This window comes from Trichomycterus rosablanca, chromosome 20, assembly GCF_030014385.1.
Source record: "Trichomycterus rosablanca isolate fTriRos1 chromosome 20, fTriRos1.hap1, whole genome shotgun sequence".
Taxonomy (NCBI): Eukaryota; Metazoa; Chordata; class Actinopteri; order Siluriformes; family Trichomycteridae; genus Trichomycterus; species Trichomycterus rosablanca.
Window position 1 is genome coordinate 19,937,506 of NC_086007.1, and position 20,354 is coordinate 19,957,859.

The 20,354-nt window shown below is 38.7% G+C and overlaps 1 protein-coding gene across 2 annotated transcripts; it reads left to right on the forward strand.

The window, feature by feature from the left end:
- Positions 1-525: 525 nt before the first annotated feature.
- Positions 526-19,070, forward strand: spint2 (serine peptidase inhibitor, Kunitz type, 2). 2 transcript variants are annotated; one of them, XM_063016808.1, is made up of 9 exons: positions 526-896; positions 4,995-5,165; positions 10,469-10,534; positions 12,401-12,436; positions 13,404-13,559; positions 13,647-13,688; positions 15,333-15,503; positions 15,674-15,712; positions 18,123-19,070. In XM_063016808.1, the coding sequence occupies exons 1-9, from the start codon at positions 530-532 to the stop codon at positions 18,296-18,298; spliced, it is 1,224 nt and encodes a 407-aa protein (XP_062872878.1). In that variant the 5' UTR covers positions 526-529; the 3' UTR covers positions 18,299-19,070. The 2 variants fall into 2 exon arrangements, with proteins under 2 accessions (XP_062872878.1, XP_062872879.1); XM_063016809.1 differs by having other exon boundaries at positions 12,404-12,436.
- Positions 19,071-20,354: the final 1,284 nt, after the last annotated feature.

Consider the following 20,354-nt stretch of genomic DNA (forward strand, 5'->3'; position numbering starts at 1 on the left):
TAAAACTGATGAGCTCCTAGTTACGCCACTGGTCCTGACCATTGAAGAACAGCATGAAAGGGCGCTAACAAAACATGCACAGAAACAGATGGACTACAGTCAGTAATTGATTGTATTTTTAACATCATGTTTTACACTTTGGTTACATTCATGACAGGAACAGTAGTTACTCATTACACCAGGTTATATTGAACACACGTTGTCTTGGACAATTTAGTGTCCCCAATTCACCTCACTCGCATGTCTTTGGACTCTGGGAGGAAACCGGAGCACCCGGAGGAAACCCACGGGGAGAACATGCAAATTCCACACACCTGGGGATCGCACCCAGGACCTTCTTGCTGTGAGGAGACAGTGCTACCCACTTTAGTCACCGTACCAGTTATGCAGGGATTAAGTTCAGGCCACACCTAGTCTGGTAAAGCTAAACAATGACGTCAGTAAACGAGGAAGCGGAAGCTGCACCTGTTGCGATCTACCAGTAAGAAACACCTTCATTTCTTCATTTCGGACACAAACCAGTTTGATCATGGCACGGATCGTCCTTCTGGCTTTGGTGTGTTTGTCAGGCTTAGCCCTGGTGCTCGGACAGGACGGGTGCGTGTGGGAATTGAAGAAAAATCAAGGTTTAAACACTAAATCGTTGGACGCCGGAGCCAGTTTCTCAGCTCACCTGCCGAACATTACAGATCCAGAAGAATGCAGACAAGCCTGTTGTGGTCGCACCGACTGCCAGCTTGCTCTGATCGGAACCCCAGCTGACGATGGCACACCTGAATGCTTTCTGGTGAACTGTATGAGAGATGATGAAGATGTTTGTGTTTTGGAAGAGAACTCTCAATACGAAGGCTATCGTAAAACTCAGGATCCCGAGTCAGGAGCTGAAGCGTCTACAGGTAAACCATGGAGTGACATGGCTTCCGAGTTGCACATTAACTTTATGCACTCTTAGTTACCACCTGAAGAATATACAACAGTATACTAAATAGCATTTTTAAAAAGTACACCGCGGTAAGCTGTAAATGGAAATCAGGACTATATGACACTAACGTTCTTAATAGTAAGTATGCGACACTGTAGCCAATGTAACCAACACTACACCTTGATGCAGTGCGTCACAGTAGTCACAGCTGGTTTAAACAAAAAAACTAATATTTACTTGGTGTAATTCTTCACAAAATGTATAAACTATTCGCAACAAGCATCTTACTTAGTTGGGGTACATTTCACATCACCAATAAAGTATAATATATTAATTAATATATTCCTTTAGTGTAACATATCCACTATTTGCAAAGCTTAAATATAATTTTTTTTTAATTTTTATTTTAAAGGGACAGTAGATGTAGACTACTAGGTAACTTAGTTGACAGGTAACATAGTTGACAACTTCCCTATTTTGACCCATAACTTCAGTGGTAGACCTTGCCTGGCTGACCACATGTCATTTCTTGAACAGAATAATGTCTAATTTGAACATACATTTGAATTAAAATTATAAAAAAAAATTGTAACCATAACAATGTATGTAACATAGTTGACAGTTAATTAATATACTCATTGACAATGTTATATTATAGCTAAAATATTTAAAAAAATAAGAGGACATTCACCACAGTTTGTTCAATATACCCTCCACAGAGAAAAATGATATCATGTAATGCTGGTCACATAGTTTTAGAACAAACCATTTTTGAGTTGCTGAGTGGAGTTCTGTTAGTAACATGGTTGACAGAACTTTTGCGGACAATAATAAATAAATATATTTAAATTATTTAAAAGAGAAACTCAATTTAAAAAATATTATTTTTCTTTAGTATTTAAACTTTTGAAATAAATAAAAAATAGATGTTGTTGCCCTTAATGATTTTATTCATTATTTTGAAACCAAGGCACCCTCAACTTAAAAAACAGACACAGCAAAAACTGTTCATTTAGGAACATCATGACAAATTTCAAGCTAAATGAAGCATAGGATGCACATAATGTTTTTGTGATATTACAACATGTTTTCCATTAATAGGTAAAATATGACATTTTTAAAGAAAATAGTTAGAATAAATATAATTATTATCATTGGACATGGAATGTACCCCAAATTATAGAATGACTCTTAAGCAGTGACATGAATCTGCCAAATCTCTCAGGGGGGACAATTGTTGCGATGATGGCCAAGGTGACCCGTTCGATGGGTAAATTAAAGCTTAAATAATTAACATCTCAAGTCATCTGTCAGTTTGCCCTCACAAATAACTTTGAACATGGAGAGAGACCAGCTTTACCATTACAGTAATCATAAAATGAAGTAAAGCCTTCACACTAACAATTTAATTCAGTTTTCATCAGATAGTATTTTATTGTAGGTGCAGCAGATCTTGTAGGTGCAATGAATAAAGAAGTACACCCCCCCCCCCCCCCCGTGATGGTAGTCATGTGACGAGATCGCTGCTACACCAGGTTACGTGTGACGCAAGCACGTAAGCGCGAGCCCTCCCGGAACCCATTCAGATTGTATTGCAGCGCCTACAGTTCGAAAAAATGAATGAGAGCAATCCGGGGCGATTTTCAGTCAGATTGAAATCGCCCCCCAAAAAGGGGCGATACTGTACGGAACACAACTCGGCGCTGATTGGACTACGGTATTCGGAGGCAAGACAGACTGTCCAGAACAGTCACAGCTGTTATAGAAAAATTTCTTCCCTTTCGTCCTTTGGTGGTGCGTCGCCCGATCACCCTAAGGAACGAGCCGCCCCTGCTTTTGTACTAAATGCTACGTGATCACGATCAGCCTACGCAGCCATAAAGAGTTAAAAAGATATCGTGGGTGATTAGGTAAATGTTTTATGGTGGTGTTTTTTAATTATTCTAGCGAGCTTATTTTAATTGCCTGCTATTTCACTAAATATGTGTGAAAAAGCAGCTTATGTTGTCATAATGTTTTAATATAGCAATATAGTTAATACTAGGGCTGGCTCGTTACCACTTTTTTATGTCCGATACCGATACTGCAAATTGAGCATCTTCTGATACCGATACCAATCCGATACTGTCATTTCTCCTCTCAAAGAACTAAGCAGTAATAATACATGTCTCAATGCACCATGGTTAAACTAGCTATCTGAATAACAATGCTCAGACTGTGAAACAAATATTCTAAAGGAATAAATACAGAACCTACAACATCACACTTATGCAAAACTGCTGTTTTAATTTTAACTTTTACACACAGAACATTTAGCAGCATTTTTGGCTTGTTTAACAGCACCGTACAAGCATTTAAAATAAAATTTAAAGTGCAACTTTATCTGTATTTAACAAATAAATTATAATTTCAATAAAAAATTCTACATCTGTCAACTCTCAAGTCCTTGAACACCTTGAAGAGGCAGCGAAAAAAAAAAAAATAATAATAATAAAAATATTATTTATAAACAATAAAAATGAAACAATTAAATAATAACAAATAAATAATAAACAAATGTATCTATCTTGTCCCGGCTTGGAGATCTCTCACATTCTCAACGAATCCATTTCCTGTTTAGCCTCAGATGTCCTCTTCAAATTCCAGCAGAGTTTGTAATAAGTGCGCTGTGGTTTTTTATAATCTAAAAACGTGACAGAACTTTAACGGAAAATCTCAACCAAACACTGCATCAATTCTAATTGGTTAAATCGCATTTGATTGACATCCACATCTTCCAATTGTAGACACTTTGGACGTCTTTTTAGTTGTGGCAGTAGTAGATGATTTTTTAAAATGCTAAAAGTTTAAGTAGATCAGTGTGTTTTCATTTCTAAATGGCCTTATTTACATTAAGTGTTATTTTTACATAAAGCAACAGTATCGGACTGGATTACACGTTTTTTTTTTCCTTCCGATATTTGATCTAGTGATTTGGGCCAATATATATATAGTAAATACTCTTAACCCTTGTGTGGTGTTTGGGTCTGTGGGACCTGTCTTCAATGTTTACCAAAAGAAACATGATGCTATTTATTATGATTTTAACCTCAGACTCCTTGCCTTTGGCTCATTTTGTGTGAAGAACATATAAAATAACATGTTTTTAATGAGTTCACACTGTACACCCCCTCTACATATTTATATTAGACATGTGGTGTTCGGGTCCACTGGAAACACAGGTATAAAAGTGTGTCATTTTACTCTGTCCTACTACAACATGTCCTGATGTGAGACAGACAGACAGACAGACAGACAGACAGACAGACAGACAGACAGACAGAGAAACAACAAAGACACAGAGAGAGTAAGACGGACTGACGGAGACAGGCAGAGAGACAGAGAGAGAAACAAACAGGCACAGACAAACAGATAGATAAAACAGACAGGCAGAGACAGACAGGGAGAGAAACACACAGTCAGACAAAAAACAGACAGGAAGGCAGGCAGTCAGAGAGAGAGACAGACATAGAGAGACATACTGATACAGAGAGAGAGAGAGAAACAGACAGAGACACAGCATACATGCATCAAATGAATGTATGCAACACACACACACACACACACACACACAGTAAAGCTGAGCGTCATGTGTTGTATAGGCTAGTATGAATGTATGTTAAATAAGTTACAATAATGTGGTGGGTCCACCAAACATTGGCTGAGTAACAAAACCATGAACATCAACCACACAAGGGTTAAAGAGCACTTTATTAGGTACACCTATCTGGTACGTATATTCCTTGATCATTTTAAATGCTACACCAACCATACAGATAAATGATGTGAGTATACAATTAATGAAGCCCATCTGTTTCTCTGTACTCTTTATCATGAAGAATGTTAGCACTCGTTGCTGTACAGTTAGAGACCTGAGCTATTTCTTGCTGCACAATGTGTGGTAATCTTAATTCTTGTGGTTTTATGATGATTTTTTGATTTGAGCACTATTCCTCATGCATTGGCATTAATATGTTTAAAAATCCAGTAACACGTCTACTCATGCTATACTATGAATTTCTGTGTATTTCAGTTTATTGCCGTTTTCAAGCTGTAAAGGGACGTTGTCGGGCTTACTTCCCCCGATTCTACTATGATGTAACCAGTCAAACCTGTGAAGGGTTTACCTATGGTGGTTGTGGTGGCAACAGCAACAATTTTGACACAAAGGACGAATGTGAGAGTTCCTGTAGTGGTGTAACAGGTACATCTTCGCTTTTTGTTTACATGGTGGTCTAATGAGTTGAGATTATTAATCATACAGATGGCTCTCCAACTGTAACAACGGTTTCAGTACATTCAAGATTTGGTCACATGCACCCCAACAGTCAGCGACACTGAACAATAAAATTCTTGCACGTTCTTGCATTCTTTAGCAGATGTCATGTGTTGTGTGACAAGGTGTAGTCCTCCCAGATGTGAATCCTGAGGAAGTTTTATACACAGATCAGCCATAACATATAAAAGCACTTTGTAGTTCTACAATTACTGAATGTAGTCCATCTGTTTCACTGACATGGTGGTGGTGTGTTAGTGTGTGTTGTGCTGGTATGAGTGGATCAGACACATCAATGCTGATGGAGTTTTTAAACACCTCACAGTCACTGCTGGACTGAGAATAGTCCACCAACCAAAAATATATCCAGCCAACAGCGCCCCGTGTGCAGCGTCCTGTGACCACTGATAAAGGTCTAGAAAATGACCAACTCTAACAGCAGCAATAGATGAGCGATCATCTTAGACTTTACATCTACAAGGTGGACCAACTAGGTAGGAGTGTCTAATAGAGTGGACAGTGAGTGGACACAGTATTTAAAAACTCCAGCAGCGCTGCTGTGTCTGATCTACTTATACCAGCACAACACACACTAACACACCACCACCATGTCAGTGTCACTGCAGTGCTAAATAATACCTACTCTGTGTTGAAGAACAGGGTGAAAGGAGATTAAAAAGGTATGTAGAGAAACAGATGGACTACAGTCAGTGATTGTAGAACTACAAAGTGCTTCTATATGGTAAGTGGAACTGATAAAATGGACAGTGAGTGTAGAAACAAGGAGGTATTTATTTATGTATTTATTGTATTGTTTTTATTGCAGCTTAAATAAGTTACATTAAAATATTAATTCTAAAAATACAACATAAACACTAACTTGAGGTAAACGTGCTTGCTCTCAGTGTCTCTGGGTGGCACCAGATCTGCCACGACCCTGACAAACAAGAAGCAGTTCTTGGAAATAAATAAAGTAACTTGAAGTAAACCCTAAACAGCATCTTAGTATTTATCTTTAAGCCTCCTAATGGCAAAAAGCTGCCATTATTATTAGTAACGTTCTTTGGAGATTGAAGGGTGGTGACCATTGGGCATGAGTATCTCTTAAACCCCTACTTATTTTAACTCTCTACTGACAAATTTCGCACAGTGCTTGCTCTGTTTGCTTTGTGCTCATCTCAGAAGCGGTAGTGCTTTATAGTAATAGCACAGTTAAACCATAAATGACAGAAGCTCTAAAGTAAAGCATTGTATTGTTTGGTAAATTTCTGTATTACTCAGCCTGATTGCAGTCTAAGTCTGACTACACCCATTTTACAAAGTGACAAGCTTTAAATGGCTTTTTGTAAGCAAATGATAGAGCAAAATATTATATCAAAAATTAAATTGTCATGCCTGTTCTGTGGCTGAATTCCAAATGGCAAATTCAGTCAGGCATATATTGCAGTGTGTAGGTTCTACAATCAGATATTTTATTTCAGATATGTTCATTCTTAATGGAGTAAAATTATACAGTAATTAAAATGTCATTCATAATTTAGTATATTTTTTGTGGATTAAATGGTTACCAGATCAAGACACATAATCTGAAACGTTACATTCAGCAATTAAAACAAAGGCCAGATGTGGGAGCGTCAATGAATAATCATTGTGTACTGTACATCAATTTTTCTTCTTAGAAAATTGAACTAGCTGCAGCAACAACAAATAGCATTTTGCAAAGTATGGAGCTACATAAAGAGAGCTCGGTTATCGCTTAAGCAATATCCATGGGACTAGAACTTATAGGGTCTACAAGCCCTGGAAACACTATCTCAAGACCATCCAACGATAAATAAAATTTTAGATCACATCGGCATCCGAGGAAAAGAAGAGGCTGACAGACTGGTGCGTAAACCTCCAACCATACAACAACCAAAAAATTAATAATATTAAAAAACATTAATATCGGATACCAAACCACAGATCATGAAATACATCAGAAACAAATGGCAATTTGAATGGGAATCACAACACAATAATAAACTACATGAAATATACCCCAATATCAACACACACCATTAATCTATGCCAACTAACAGAAAGGAGCAATCTACTGTATATGGACTAGATGCCATACCATCATAACAATAAAACACGTCATTATTGAATGTCACAAATACAGTACAATAAGAAATCAGTTAGGAATCCTAAGTAATATAATAGAAGCTTTCAACTAGGGCTTGCACCGATCCGATATTCTGTATCAGTGTTGGTCCGATATTGGCCCAGATCACTGGATCGGATATCGGAAGGAAAAAAACGTGTGATCCGATCCGATACTGTTGCTTAATGTGAATAACACATAATGTAAATCAGGCCATCGTTTGTGTGTAAAGCAAATAACACACGAAGATACATTCCAACAGCCGTAACAAGGTGCATCTTGATGACATCATTAACATGTGCCACTGATCTACAACTAATATGCAACAGCCATTCAGAAATTAAAGCACACTGATCTGCTTAAACTTTTAGCATTTTAAAAAATCATCTACTACTGCCACATTTAAAAACACTGTAAACACTTTAAACACAATCAAAATCGCTTCATAAATGATAAATCGCTCACCTGAGATAAAAAAAAACCTATCTTGTCCCGCTTGGAGATCTCTCACATCCTCAACGATTAATCCATTAGTGTTATGAACTAAAAACAAACTACACCGTTTCCCGTTTAACCACAGACGTCCTCTTTAAAATCCAGCAGTGTTTTTAATAAGCACACTTTGGTTTTTAATCTAAAAACGTGACAGAAGTTTAACTGAAAATCTCAACTCTGCGTCAATTCTAATTGGTCCATCGCGTTTGATTGACATCCACATCTTTCAGTTGTAGACACTTTGGACGACACGCCGTAACGTAGGTGAAACCAAAAATGCTGCTAAATGTTCTGTGTGTAAAAGTTAAAATAAAATAAGTGTGATGTTGTAGGTTCTGTATTTATTCCTTTAGAATATTTGTTTTACAGTCTGAGCATTGTTGTTTAGATAGCTAGTTTAACCATGGTGCATTGAGACATGTACTATTACTGCTTAGTTGTTTGAGAGGAGAAATCACGGTATCAGATCGGTATCGGCAGATACTCAATTTGCAGTGTATCGGTATCGGACATGAACAAGTGGTATCGAGCCAGCCCTACTTTCAACTTTAAACACTATAAAAAAGTTGTAAAATTTCTTGCAAATACTGGACTAATCACAAACATCTAAAAACAGACAACATAGAAAACAGAATACATAAAAAATTTTGCAAAACACCTCTCGGCCACGATTATTAACTTCATGTAGACATGGTGTTAAACCCCCCATAAAATGGTTTAACAAACAAACCTATTCCTTTATAATTGAATTTAGATTTTTGTGATGTAAAGTTTGTTACCTAATCTGTTTTGATGTGTAAATTCTCATTGTTGATGTAATCAAACCTGTACACTTGTTTATCTTTGTTTCTGACTTTACCCAAGTAACATGATATGCGGAAGTGCCTCTAGCTGTTTTCCATGATGGTGTATTGAATTACTGCCTTTTTTAAGACTGGAAAGGAGTCTTAACCATTCTGAGTTAATTATGAACTAGAAAATAAAATGGTTAATCTTTCCTTACTTGGCTGTAGTTACGTCAACACTGGGTTGTTTGTGAGAATGTAGTGGTATGTGTATATACTCAAACACACTGTTTAAGATGCTATTTGGATTTGGTAATCTGGCACCTAACTGGCTGGAAATTTTCAGTGTTATATTAGTTATATATATTAGTATCAAATAGTGTAAGCAAGATCGGCATTGCATTGTGGGAGATGCAGTTTATGTACTAATTTACAGTGTATTACAAGACAATCATTCATCTTAAAATGATGTGGCTGGCCAGAGTTTGGGAACTTTTGGCACAAATAACATTGTCCAAGACTAAAGGTTGGTTAAAACACGATTGGTGTTTTGAATTTACCAAGTCTGGGTCCTGAACTTTACCTTTTGATGATAAGAACAGTTGTTTTTACATTTACATCCTCATTATTTTTTTATTATTTATTGCTATTTTCTATAGAAAGAAGTCATTTTAGTGCTTTGCAATGATCTACCTACTGTTACGGCTATGATCATAAATCTCTTTGAATTTAAATGAAGTGTGAAAGGTTTCAGGCAGGTGGTTTCAGTTTACAGTGGTTGAATAACCGGTTGGGTGACCTCTGTTTCAGTTTGATTGAACCATCGGATAAGTTTAGTGGCAAAACACGTTCAAGGAATCTTTGTTATTGAAGCACTTCTAATCCTCTTCTGTGTACCTGTGTTGGGCGGAATCTTCAGCTAAGGAATGTGGCCAGTTTATATCCAGTGTCTATTTAGTGTAACATACGAATTTGATGTTTGCTTACTGCTATCTAACAACTAATAACTGCTTTGCTGACTTGCTTAAAATGTAACACAGGGGTGTCCAACTCATTTTCACTTATTTTCATCAGGCTGATAGTAACGTATATTGCTGTGATTGCAGTCTGCCTTTTAATTCTTGGACAATTTGTTGTTTTTCTAAATTTGTCTACATTTCTGAATTTGTCTAAATTCTGTGTTTGGTGTCAAAATGCCAAATTTATACTGTATGTTATAATGTATATCTACATTTATATTGTACTCCTTTACCACAGACACGGCCTCATAACACAAAAGACGTACCAGTTTTCCTTCTTGAATTACAAACTTGTATTAACTTTCCATCTTTTAATAAATTACCTTCCTCTTGCTTCAATTTTCTCTTCTTGTACATTTTGGGATTATTTGTAAATATTTCTCCCCAAAGCCTTAGTTTATTTATGTGAGGATACTTTCTTTATTTGTATTATTCATTTATTTATTTAATGTGGGATTTGTTTAAAAATTTCATTTCAGTTTTTTTTAACAAAAAGGGACATGTGCAGCATTGTTTTGCATAGTTTGTACCTACCTCAAAAATAAAAGGACATTCATTATTTAAATAAATAAAAGATGAGCACAAATACAGTATTTTACTTTATTTTTTTAAAGACAAATAATAAAAGAAAACTTTGTCATAATTTGTCTTCAATTTCATTTTGTTTAAAAAATCATATCGTGAACCCAGTATCGTGAATCACAACGTAATTGTGGGTAAAGTGTATCGTTACATCCCTATATAATTGTGTTTGTTTATTTATTTATATTTTTGTTATACCTTTAGGAGATATGCTGATTGATTCCCGGACTAATCCAAAGCGCAAAGTCGTCATTCCAGAGGATGGCAAAGGTAGAATGTTATAAATACTATTTACTCATTTTTATTGAAGGAAGAGGATCAAATTTGTTTATTATACGGGTAGGTAAAGTGAACTGTGATATCACTAAAACACAGCTGAGTGCTATAGTGATATACCTCGAATTGAGAGCTTGAACTTTGTGCAGTGGTGGCCATTTAATTTTTAGTAAATGTACTGAATTATTCACAAACACACATGGTATTAATGTTCAATTAAACATAAACTCTTAAACTATTCACTCACTCAGTTTTACCTTACATTGCTCTGTCCCATTTTTTAAAAACAATATCAATAAAAAAAGTTAAGGTAAAAAATTAAAGATTTTGATTGATTGATTGATTGCAATTTTCCTTCTGGGATCAATAAAGTAGTGTTACAGCAGCAAATTACTTACAAATTATTACAAACATCACACAACAACATGTCAGTAGTACAGTAAAGAATACAAAATGTAATCCGCTCAGGTGGCGCAGCGCTAAAAACACGCTGCAATCGGAGCTGGATCTTGAGTACGTCGTATCGAATCCAGCTCTGCCTTACCGGCCGAGGCTGAGCGGCTGTATGAACAACGATTGGCCTGTTGTTCAGATGGGCGGGACTAAGGTCGGAAGTGGGTCTCTCTCTGTCAGAATGGTGCGGTTACGACCTCTGCTGGCTGATTAGAGGCGCCTACGGAGATGAGGAAGGAGTGCTCTTAGGGTGTGTCTCTCCGCACGCAACGCTAGGTGGCGCAACACTCGTCGATGTGCGGGTGGCAAGATGCTTACGGCTTGCTTCTCACGTGTCGGAGGGGATCTGGGTTAGCTTCGATCTCCTCGGTCAGGGCAGGGATCGGCAGAGGCGGAGAGGAGGCGTGATGCAAATTGGGCAATTGGAAAAAAAGGGGAGAAAATGCATTAAAAAAAAAGAATACAAAATGTAAGACAGTAATGTAATGCAAAAATAAGATATAAAAATATAAAAAATATATAGAAAAAAATATATAATAATATAAAAAATAAGAATATAAGACATCTAACATAGAACAAAAACTAAAGGGGTGGGTAAGCCTAAAAGGTGCAGTTATAGTGTGCAATTATAAGCTGTGCAAATAAACAGTACCATGAGCAAATTGCAAATCAAGTATTACCATTTGTAGTTGCATCAAGTATTACCATTGTAGTAGTACCATTTGTAGTAGTACCATTTGTAGTAGTACCATTTGCAAGTTTAATTGTTTTTCATGGGTACTATAGGTTCTGCGTCCTCCTCTTGCACCAGTGAGAGTCATTATAGGTTGCCACAGCTGTGGGCAGAAATGACTTCCTGTAGCCCTCTTTATTGCAGCGGAGTTGGTGGAAACTACCACTGAAATTACTTTGCTGTTTAATCAGCAGGCCGTGCAATGGGTGTGTGGTGTTGTCCATTTTATTGCGTAGCTTGTGCAAGATTCTCTGCTCAACAACTAGCTCTAGGGGCTCCAGAGCAAAACCCAGCACAGAGCCAGCCTTCCTAATAAGCTTGTTCAGCTTCTTGGAGTCTTGGAGGCTCTGATGCTGCTTCCCCAGCAGATAGCTGCATAAAAAATTGCACTTTCCACAACAGACTGATTAAAAAAAAAAAAAGTAGCATATTGCTGCATTGATTGAAGGACCTGAGCCTCCTTAAAAATAAAGTCTGCTCTTTTGTGTGCTGTTTTGATTTAAAGAAAAATAAAATAGTAAAATAGGTGATTTCTGATTTGCACTAATGGTGCTAATGTGAATTAGTGCAGTAAAATTCAATTGTGTTGGTTCAGTTCAGCAAACATGTACAAAACCTTTTTGTTTTCAGTTTGACTTATTCTAGATATACTTAAACTTCTTTTACTTTTCCAGCAGGGCTGCCTGGAATGACATCCACTGTGTTTGCAGGTATGTATTTTCAGGCTTTTGTGTTTTTATTCTTTTTTAATCTGGGACCAGATTTGTTTACCTGGATTTTGAGAGGTTTTGGGAATTAGTGGAAATTGAAACTTACTGGGCAGTGTGTCTTGGTAATGTAACATTTGAGTTGCTTGATCACTGATGCAACTTATTCCCCACAGGTAACATAATAACTGGGGAGATCTAATTCTTTAATGTACTTACCCAGTTCTAAATTTTGTTTGCACAGAAAAGCAGTAAGCATAAATTAATCAAAGTCTATGATGTGCTAGTTAGCTAAATAGGTTCTTTTTTTTGTTGTTGTTTTGCGTTTTCCCCAATTTTCCTCTCAATCTAGTCGTATCCAGTTACCTGATTGCATTTTGCTTCCTCTCTACCGATGCTGATCCCCACTTCTGATTGATGAGAGCGAGACGGACACACGGCATCTTTACACCTGCACGTAGCGAGTTCATATGCGGATCAGCTTTGTGTACAGAGAGCCACACCCTGATCCCCACTATCCCTTGACTTTGTGCAGGCGCCTTTATGAGGTCCCTATTCGGCTCCCATTCTGTATAATCAACAGACCAATTGTTGTTCATGTAGTAGCCCAGCCCAGACAGTTGGCAGAGCTGAGTTTCAAACCGATGAGTTCAAAATGTCAGCTCTGGTGTGCCTAAATGGGTTCTTTAATATTATACTTTATTTAGGTATGTTACTTACCAGTGTTCACTTGCTGCCTAATATTTCCCACCCACTAATAGGTGTCGTGATGAAGAGATAATCAGTGTTATTCACTTCACCTGTCAGTGGTCATAATGTTATTCCTGGTTGGTGTGCCACTTACGGTTGACATTCCTTCTCACAGTAATTAAAAGATATTTAGGCTCTAAGGAAACCAAGCGATCAAGTGTTCCGGGTGTTATTTTGTCACATAGATTAGATTGTCACATTTAATTATAATTTATTTCAGCAAAGTGCCAGGCTGAACCACAGGTTGGGCTGTGCAGAGCCTCAATCCCACGCTTTTACTACAAGAATGGCAAATGCCAGCGCTTCACGTATGGCGGCTGCAGTGGCAATGAGAACAATTACGCCACTGAGGAGGAGTGCATGAATACCTGCACAGGTATATAGCTAACATTTCAGCCTTATTAGGAAATTGGAGGTTTTTTTATGCTGTGTGGTGTTTTAATATTACTTCTTCCCTTTGTAGGAAAAAAACCATCTGAACTTGAGGAGAGCAAGGAATACCAAGGTAATATACTTCAAGCAAATGGCCAGTTTTAATTCTGTGAATTGCATCTGTTTTGAGTACTACGCCTCCAATCACACGCAGGTTTGTTCCTTAGCCACAGTTCTTTTTACATTTGGTACTTTTATTTCACTGCAGACAGGATGAACCTGAGATATTTCATGTTTTATCTGCTCAACTTCATTTCATTTATTAATAAACATCCATTCCTGCATTTCAAGCCTGCAACACATTCCAAAAAAGTTGGGACAGTAAAGCGTTTACCACTTTGTAATGTTGCCATTTTTTTTTCACCACACTTAAAAGACGTTCTGGCACTGAGGATACCAAGTGATTTAGTGTTTCAGCTTTTATTTTGTTCCATTCTTCCTGCAAACATGTCTTAAGATGTGCAACAGTACGGGGTCAGGTCAGAACTGCAGACAGGCCAGTCCAGTACCCGTACCCTCTTCTTCCACAGCCATGCCTTTGTAATGTGTGCAGCAGGTGGTTTTGCATCGTCTTGCTGAAAAATGTATGGACGTCCCTGGAAAAGATGATGTCTTGAAGGCAGCACATGTTGCTCTAAGATCTCAATGTACTTTTCTGCATTAATGCTGCCATCACAGAAGTGTAAATGACCTTTGCCTATCTGGACGGTCCTTTTCACCTTTGGTCTGGAGCACGCGGCGTACATTTTTTCCCCAAAAAGACCCGGAATGCTGATTCATCTGACCACAATACACGTTTCCACTGTGTGATGGTCCATCCTAGATGCCTCCGAGCCCAGAGAAGTTGACGCCGCTTCTGGACATGGTTAACATAAGGCTTCTTTTTTGCACAGTAAAGTTTTAAGTGGCATTTGTGCATGTAACTCTGTATTGTAGTGCTTCACAAAGGTTTGCCAAAGTAATCCCTCACCCATGTGGTTATATCAGCTATTGTTGAGTGGCGGTTCTTGATGCAGTGCCGTCTGAGGGATCGAAGATCACAGGCGTTCAGCTTAAGCTTGCGCTCTTGTCCTTTACAGACTGAAATTCTACGTAAACCCTTGAATTGTTTAATGATATTATGCACTGTAGAGGGAGAAATACGCAAATCCCTTCCAATCTTTGAGGTACATCTTTGCTGATCAGAGACTCAGTCTTTCCTGGATGCTGCTTTTGTACCAAATTATGATTACAATCACCTGTTTGGAATCACATCATTATTTAGTTTTTTCACCTCATTACTAGAGCTAAATTGCCCCCGTCCCAACGTTTTTGGAATGTGTTGCAGGCCTTAAATGCAGGAATGAATGTATATTAACAAATGAAATGAAGTAGAGCAGAGAAAACATGAAATATCTCGGGTTCAAACTGTCTGCAATCAAATAAAAGTCAAAGTAAATGTAAGTAACACTGATTTGGGGTTGTAATTACCTCAACTGGGACCTTGCTAAATTGAGAGGATTTGTATCTTACAATTGTAGCTGACATGTTTATAACATAATGTCTTGTTATGTATGCTGTGTTTTATTTTACGGATGTCAAACAATTCAAAGTTGTATTAAAAACCAAAGGGTCACAGGAGAGAAGTGTTTTTTCCACAATAGTGTGATGCTTGCCTGATAGTTGGTCTAGTAATCAGTGTATTTACCTCAAAATAACTGCTACACGCATTACGCAGAGGCTTGCGGCGTGCCATCCGACTCCGGGCCTTGTCTTGCTGATTTCAAAATGGTCTACTTTGAGCCAAGTACTCAGTCGTGCCAGGAATTCACCTATGGAGGATGCAAAGGCAACAAGAACCGTTACAACACTGTGGAGGAATGCATCTCCAGATGTGCTAGAAAAGACGGTAAGTGAAGTTTGTCAATTAAGTTGACAAAATGAGGGCTTTTTGATGGGCTCTGTGTCCAGCAGTACACAGTAGTAAGAAAATAAACACTAACTAGTCTGTTTTGAGAGTGTTAGAGATCCATATCTTGTTGCTTAATATGTGATAATAACCATGCGTTATCCTTGTAGGGAGCTTTGAGGAGCATGGACACAGCCGCTGGTCTCCAGGTAAGTGTGATGACAAAGAACTTTCCCATTGTTGCATTGAATATCATAAAACATCATGATGGCACCCAGGTGGCGCAGCGGGATATTTCGCTAGCACACCAGCGCCGAGATTCTGAACTCCTCGGCGTTGCCACCAGTCATAATTGGCAATGCCTGCAGCAGACACGTCTCTGCCAGGGCGGGATGACCGGACTATGTGGGTTGGGTCTTCAAACGCTGTGTAAGGACCCTGATTGGCAGATAGAGAGGCAAAAAGGGTTCCGCTAAGGCCTACACATGGGTTGGAGGAGGCATGAGCAGCAATGTACCCACCTCGACTGCAATCAGGGATCCCCCAGCAGCGGAAAACAAATTGACTATTTTATTTATGCATTTTCTCCCCAATTTAGCGTAGACAAAAAAAAATAATAAAACATCATTATATTGCTGGAGGATATAGTGAAAATTCTTATTTTTTAATGACAACATGAAAAGCCTGTCTAAATGATTACTGTTTGTCCTAAGTGTAACTATTAAAACTGGTTTAATGATTTAAAATGACTAAAATTTGCGGAATATATATCGACTTTTTATTTTGCATTGGTATGAGCGAGTTAGTACAGTCAAGCCGGAAAGTCTGCACACCCCTTTCACCTTCTCCACGTTTTATTATGTTACAGACTCATTCTATAATAGATTGAGTTCTTGTTTTGCCTTAAACATCTACACACAATCACCAATAATTAAGAAGTGAAAATTTTATTTTATTTTATTTTACTGACAAAAATGGTTTATTTAAGAGATACATCTCTGTACACCCTTAGCCTAATACATGGTTGATGCACCTTTGGGAGCAATTACAGCTTCAAGACGTCTTGGGAAAGAAGCTACGAGCTTGGCATACTTGTTTCTAGACATTTTTGCCCATTCCTCTTGGCATATCCTTGCAAGCTAAGTCAGGTTGGATGGGGAGCGTCGGTACACAACCATTTTCAGCTCCTTCCACAGATGTTTGATTGGATTCAGGTCTGGGCTCTGACTGGGCCACTCAAGGACATTCACAGACTTTCTCTGAAGCCGCTTCTTTGTTCTCTTGGCTGTGTGCTTCGGGTCGTTGTCATGTTGGAAGGTAAACCTTCTCCCCAGTCTGAGGTCCAGAGCGCTCTGAAGCAGGTTTTCTTCCAAGGATCTCGGTGTACTTAGCTGCATTCATCTTTCCCTCTATCAGGACTAGTCGCCCCGGTCCTGCTGCTGAAAAACATCCCCACATCATGATGCTACCATCTCCATGCTTCACTGTAGGGATGGCATTAGCCAGGTGATGAGCGGTGCCTGGTTTCCTCCATATGTGACGCTTGGTATTCAGGCCAAAAAGTTCAATTTTGGTTTCATCAGATCAGAGAATCTTCTTTCTCATGGTTTGAGAGTCCTCTAGGTGCCTCTTGGCAAACTCCAAGCGAGCTGTCATGTGCCTTTTACTAAGGAGTGGCTTCCGTCTGGCCACTCTACCATAAAGGCGTGATTTGTGGAGTGCTGCCTGGATGGTTGATCTTCTGATCTCCACAACGATACGCTGGAGCTCTGTCAGAGTGACCCTCTGGTTCCTGCTCACCTCCCTGGCCAAGGCCCATCTTCCTCGATTGCTCGGGTTGGCCGGGCGGCCAGGTCTAGGAAGATTTTTGGTGGTTCCAAACTTCTTCCGTTTACGAATGCTCTTTGGGACCTGCAAAGCTGCAGCAATGTTTCTGTACCCTTCTCCAGATCTATGCCTTGACACAATTCTGTTTCTGAGGACTGCAGATAATTCCTTTGACCCCATGGCTTGGAGTTTGCTCTGATATGCACTGTCAGCTGTGTGACCTTATATAGGCAGTTGTTGGCAATCCCTTATCATGTCCAATCAATTGAATTTACCACAGATGGACTCCAATTAAATTGTAGAAACATCTTAAGCAGTATCAGTGAAAACAAAATGCACCTCAGCTTACGTTTGGGTGTCATATCAAATCACATTTAGCACAAATGTCTAAAAACCTGTTTTCATTTTGTCATTGTGGGCTATTTTGTGTAGAACTTAGTGACAAAAATGAACTCAATCTATTACAGAATGAGTCTGTAATGTAACAAACTGTGGAGAAGGTGAAAGGGGTGTGCAGACTTTCCGGCTTGACTGTACCTGTAATTATTTTAACTGGATTAATGATTTAAAATGACAAAAATATGCAGAATATCTCTTATTTTTGCATTAGTATGAGTGAGTAAGTGGGTAAATGTGTGATACCTGCCTTGCACCACGTGCTTTCATCAATTGTTATCTTCAGTAAATGTAAAAGTAACTCTTGCTAACTGATTAGAAACCAACATCCTCATAGTTCTAATGCAGTTCTATTCACTTATCTCAAATTATCTTTCTCCGTCTTCTGTTCCTCAGGTTTTTTCCTGGTTGGCACTCTGACCATCATGTGCGTAGTGCTGTTGGTTGGCTTGATACTGATTACAGTTCGCCGTGCTCAGCATCGTCGCCTCCTCACACTGGACGACAAGCAAGAGCTGCTGCCTGAATGGCACGTTGCTGAAGAGGATGACCTTAAAACCGACACCTACTAAATCTATTTTTTCGGATTTTCTTTACTGTTTTTACTCCCTTTGTTCTACTTTTTACTAAGCATTACTGTGTCTCCACACTAACACTCCATGTCAAGTCACACGTCTTGGATTGAGGAATTCTATCAGATGCTGCAGTAATCAAAATCAAACAGCACATTGTACCTACGTGCTATATTTTGTTACTTACTCACTTTCTTAACCGCTTATCCAATTAGATCGTGGGGGGTGCTGGAGCCTATCCCAGCTTTTCAATGGGCGCAAGGCACACAGTAACACCTTGGATGGGGCGCCACATACACACACACCATTCACCTATAGGGCAATTCAGTGTCTCCAATTAACCTGACTGCATGTTTTTTTGGACTGTGGGAGGAAATCGGAGCTCCCGGAGGGCTGGCCTATAATGGTAAAAATTCTTTCTAGAATCTTATTTTACACCCTTTCAAATGGATGAACTAGACCTTTGTTCTGTGAGTATAAATATTAATGGTAATAACTACTGACTATATCGAGCATATACAGAATAATGAAGTACAGATTTTAAATACATTTTTACACACTTCAAGGCTGGTACTTAACAGTGGTTATTGTTAGTTGATTTTGTTTTACTTTAGAAGGACAAGCAAAAACATTACGGTACTACATCTACTGTAGCCAAATGTTCAAGTCTTGCTTTAATTATAATATTTGAATGAATATAGAATGGGAACTGGAACATCATTTTCTGTCTTTTTTTTGTAACGTCATAATAAAGAAAGCCTGAAGGTTTAAATCTTGATTGCTTTGTGCCTTCTTAACTGTTGATTTGGCTGTTTTACTAATTGCTAACAGGTTCATGAATCAAACAACCAATGGCAAAATAAAGCGATTATAATGTGGCGCAGTCATGGGGTGCTAACTTCCACATTGCCATTTTCTAGCTGTTTATACCCAGAATGATTTTTATACCTAAAGGTATTATGTTTTAAGTAATGATGTATAGGGGTAAGTAGCGTCTTTTAGAATGTAAATCGGCAATCTGTCTTGTGACAGCAATGATCACCAGACAATAGAACATAAACCCAGCAAAAGTGCAGATGCAACTCACATCATCCACATATTTACGTTTGTTTTCAAACCTGTTGTACTTGCCCCTCAGGTGGCGCAGCGGTAAAATACACTAGCACACCAGACCTGGGATTTTGAATACATCGTATAGAATCAGCTCTGCCATCCGGCTGGGCTGGGCGGCTATATGAACCACGTTTGGCTGTTCATCCAGGGAGGGGAGCTGGATAGGGAACTCATAACTGATGCAATTATGACCTCTGCTGGCTGGTTGATATTCGAGGAATAACTATTGTCAGAGGGTTATGGTAGATGTGAAGTCAGAGTCGATCGCTCATCTATTGCTGCTGTTTGAGTTGGTCATTTTCTAGCCCTTCATTAGTGGTCACAGGACGCTGCCCACGGGGTGCTGTTGGCTGGATGTTTTTGGTTGGTGAACTATTCTCAGTCCAGCAGTGACAGTGAGGTGTTTAAAAACTCCAGCAGCGCTGCTGTGTCTGATCCACTCATTCCAGCACAACACACACTAACACACCACCACCACCATGTCAGTGTCACTGCAGTGCTGAGAATGACCCACTACCCAAATAATACCTGCTCTGTAGTGGTCCTGGGAGAGTCCTGACCATTAAAGAACAGCATGAAAGGGGGCTAACAAAGCATGCAGAGAACCAGATGGACTACAGTCAGTAATTGTAGAACTACAAAGTGCTTCTATATTGTAAGTGGAGCTGATAAAATGGACAGTGAGTGTAGAAACAAGGAGGTGGTTTTAATGTTATGGCTGATCGGTGTATACTCACATTTGTAAGCTCTGAGTCATTTCCTGTTAGCAATGGTTATGGACAGGCTGAGTCTCATTGACTATTATGCTCACATACGTTGTGATTTGTAATGAAAATGAAAAAGGAAAAGTCCATACTTATCTTCCTCTTGATCACATTGTAGCGGTTTCTGGGTCCATGACTAGAGATTGGTCATGTACCTTCATCCACACCTTGACCTGGCT

Coding starts and splice junctions, on each gene's coding strand:
- spint2 (XM_063016808.1), top strand. CDS start 530: ATGGCACGGATCGTCCTTCTGGCTTTGGTGTGTTTGTCAGGCTTAGCC. Junction 13,560..13,646: donor GTGCATGAATACCTGCACAG/GTATATAGCTAA, acceptor TTCCCTTTGTAG/GAAAAAAACCATCTGAACTT. Junction 13,689..15,332: donor GGAGAGCAAGGAATACCAAG/GTAATATACTTC, acceptor CGCATTACGCAG/AGGCTTGCGGCGTGCCATCC.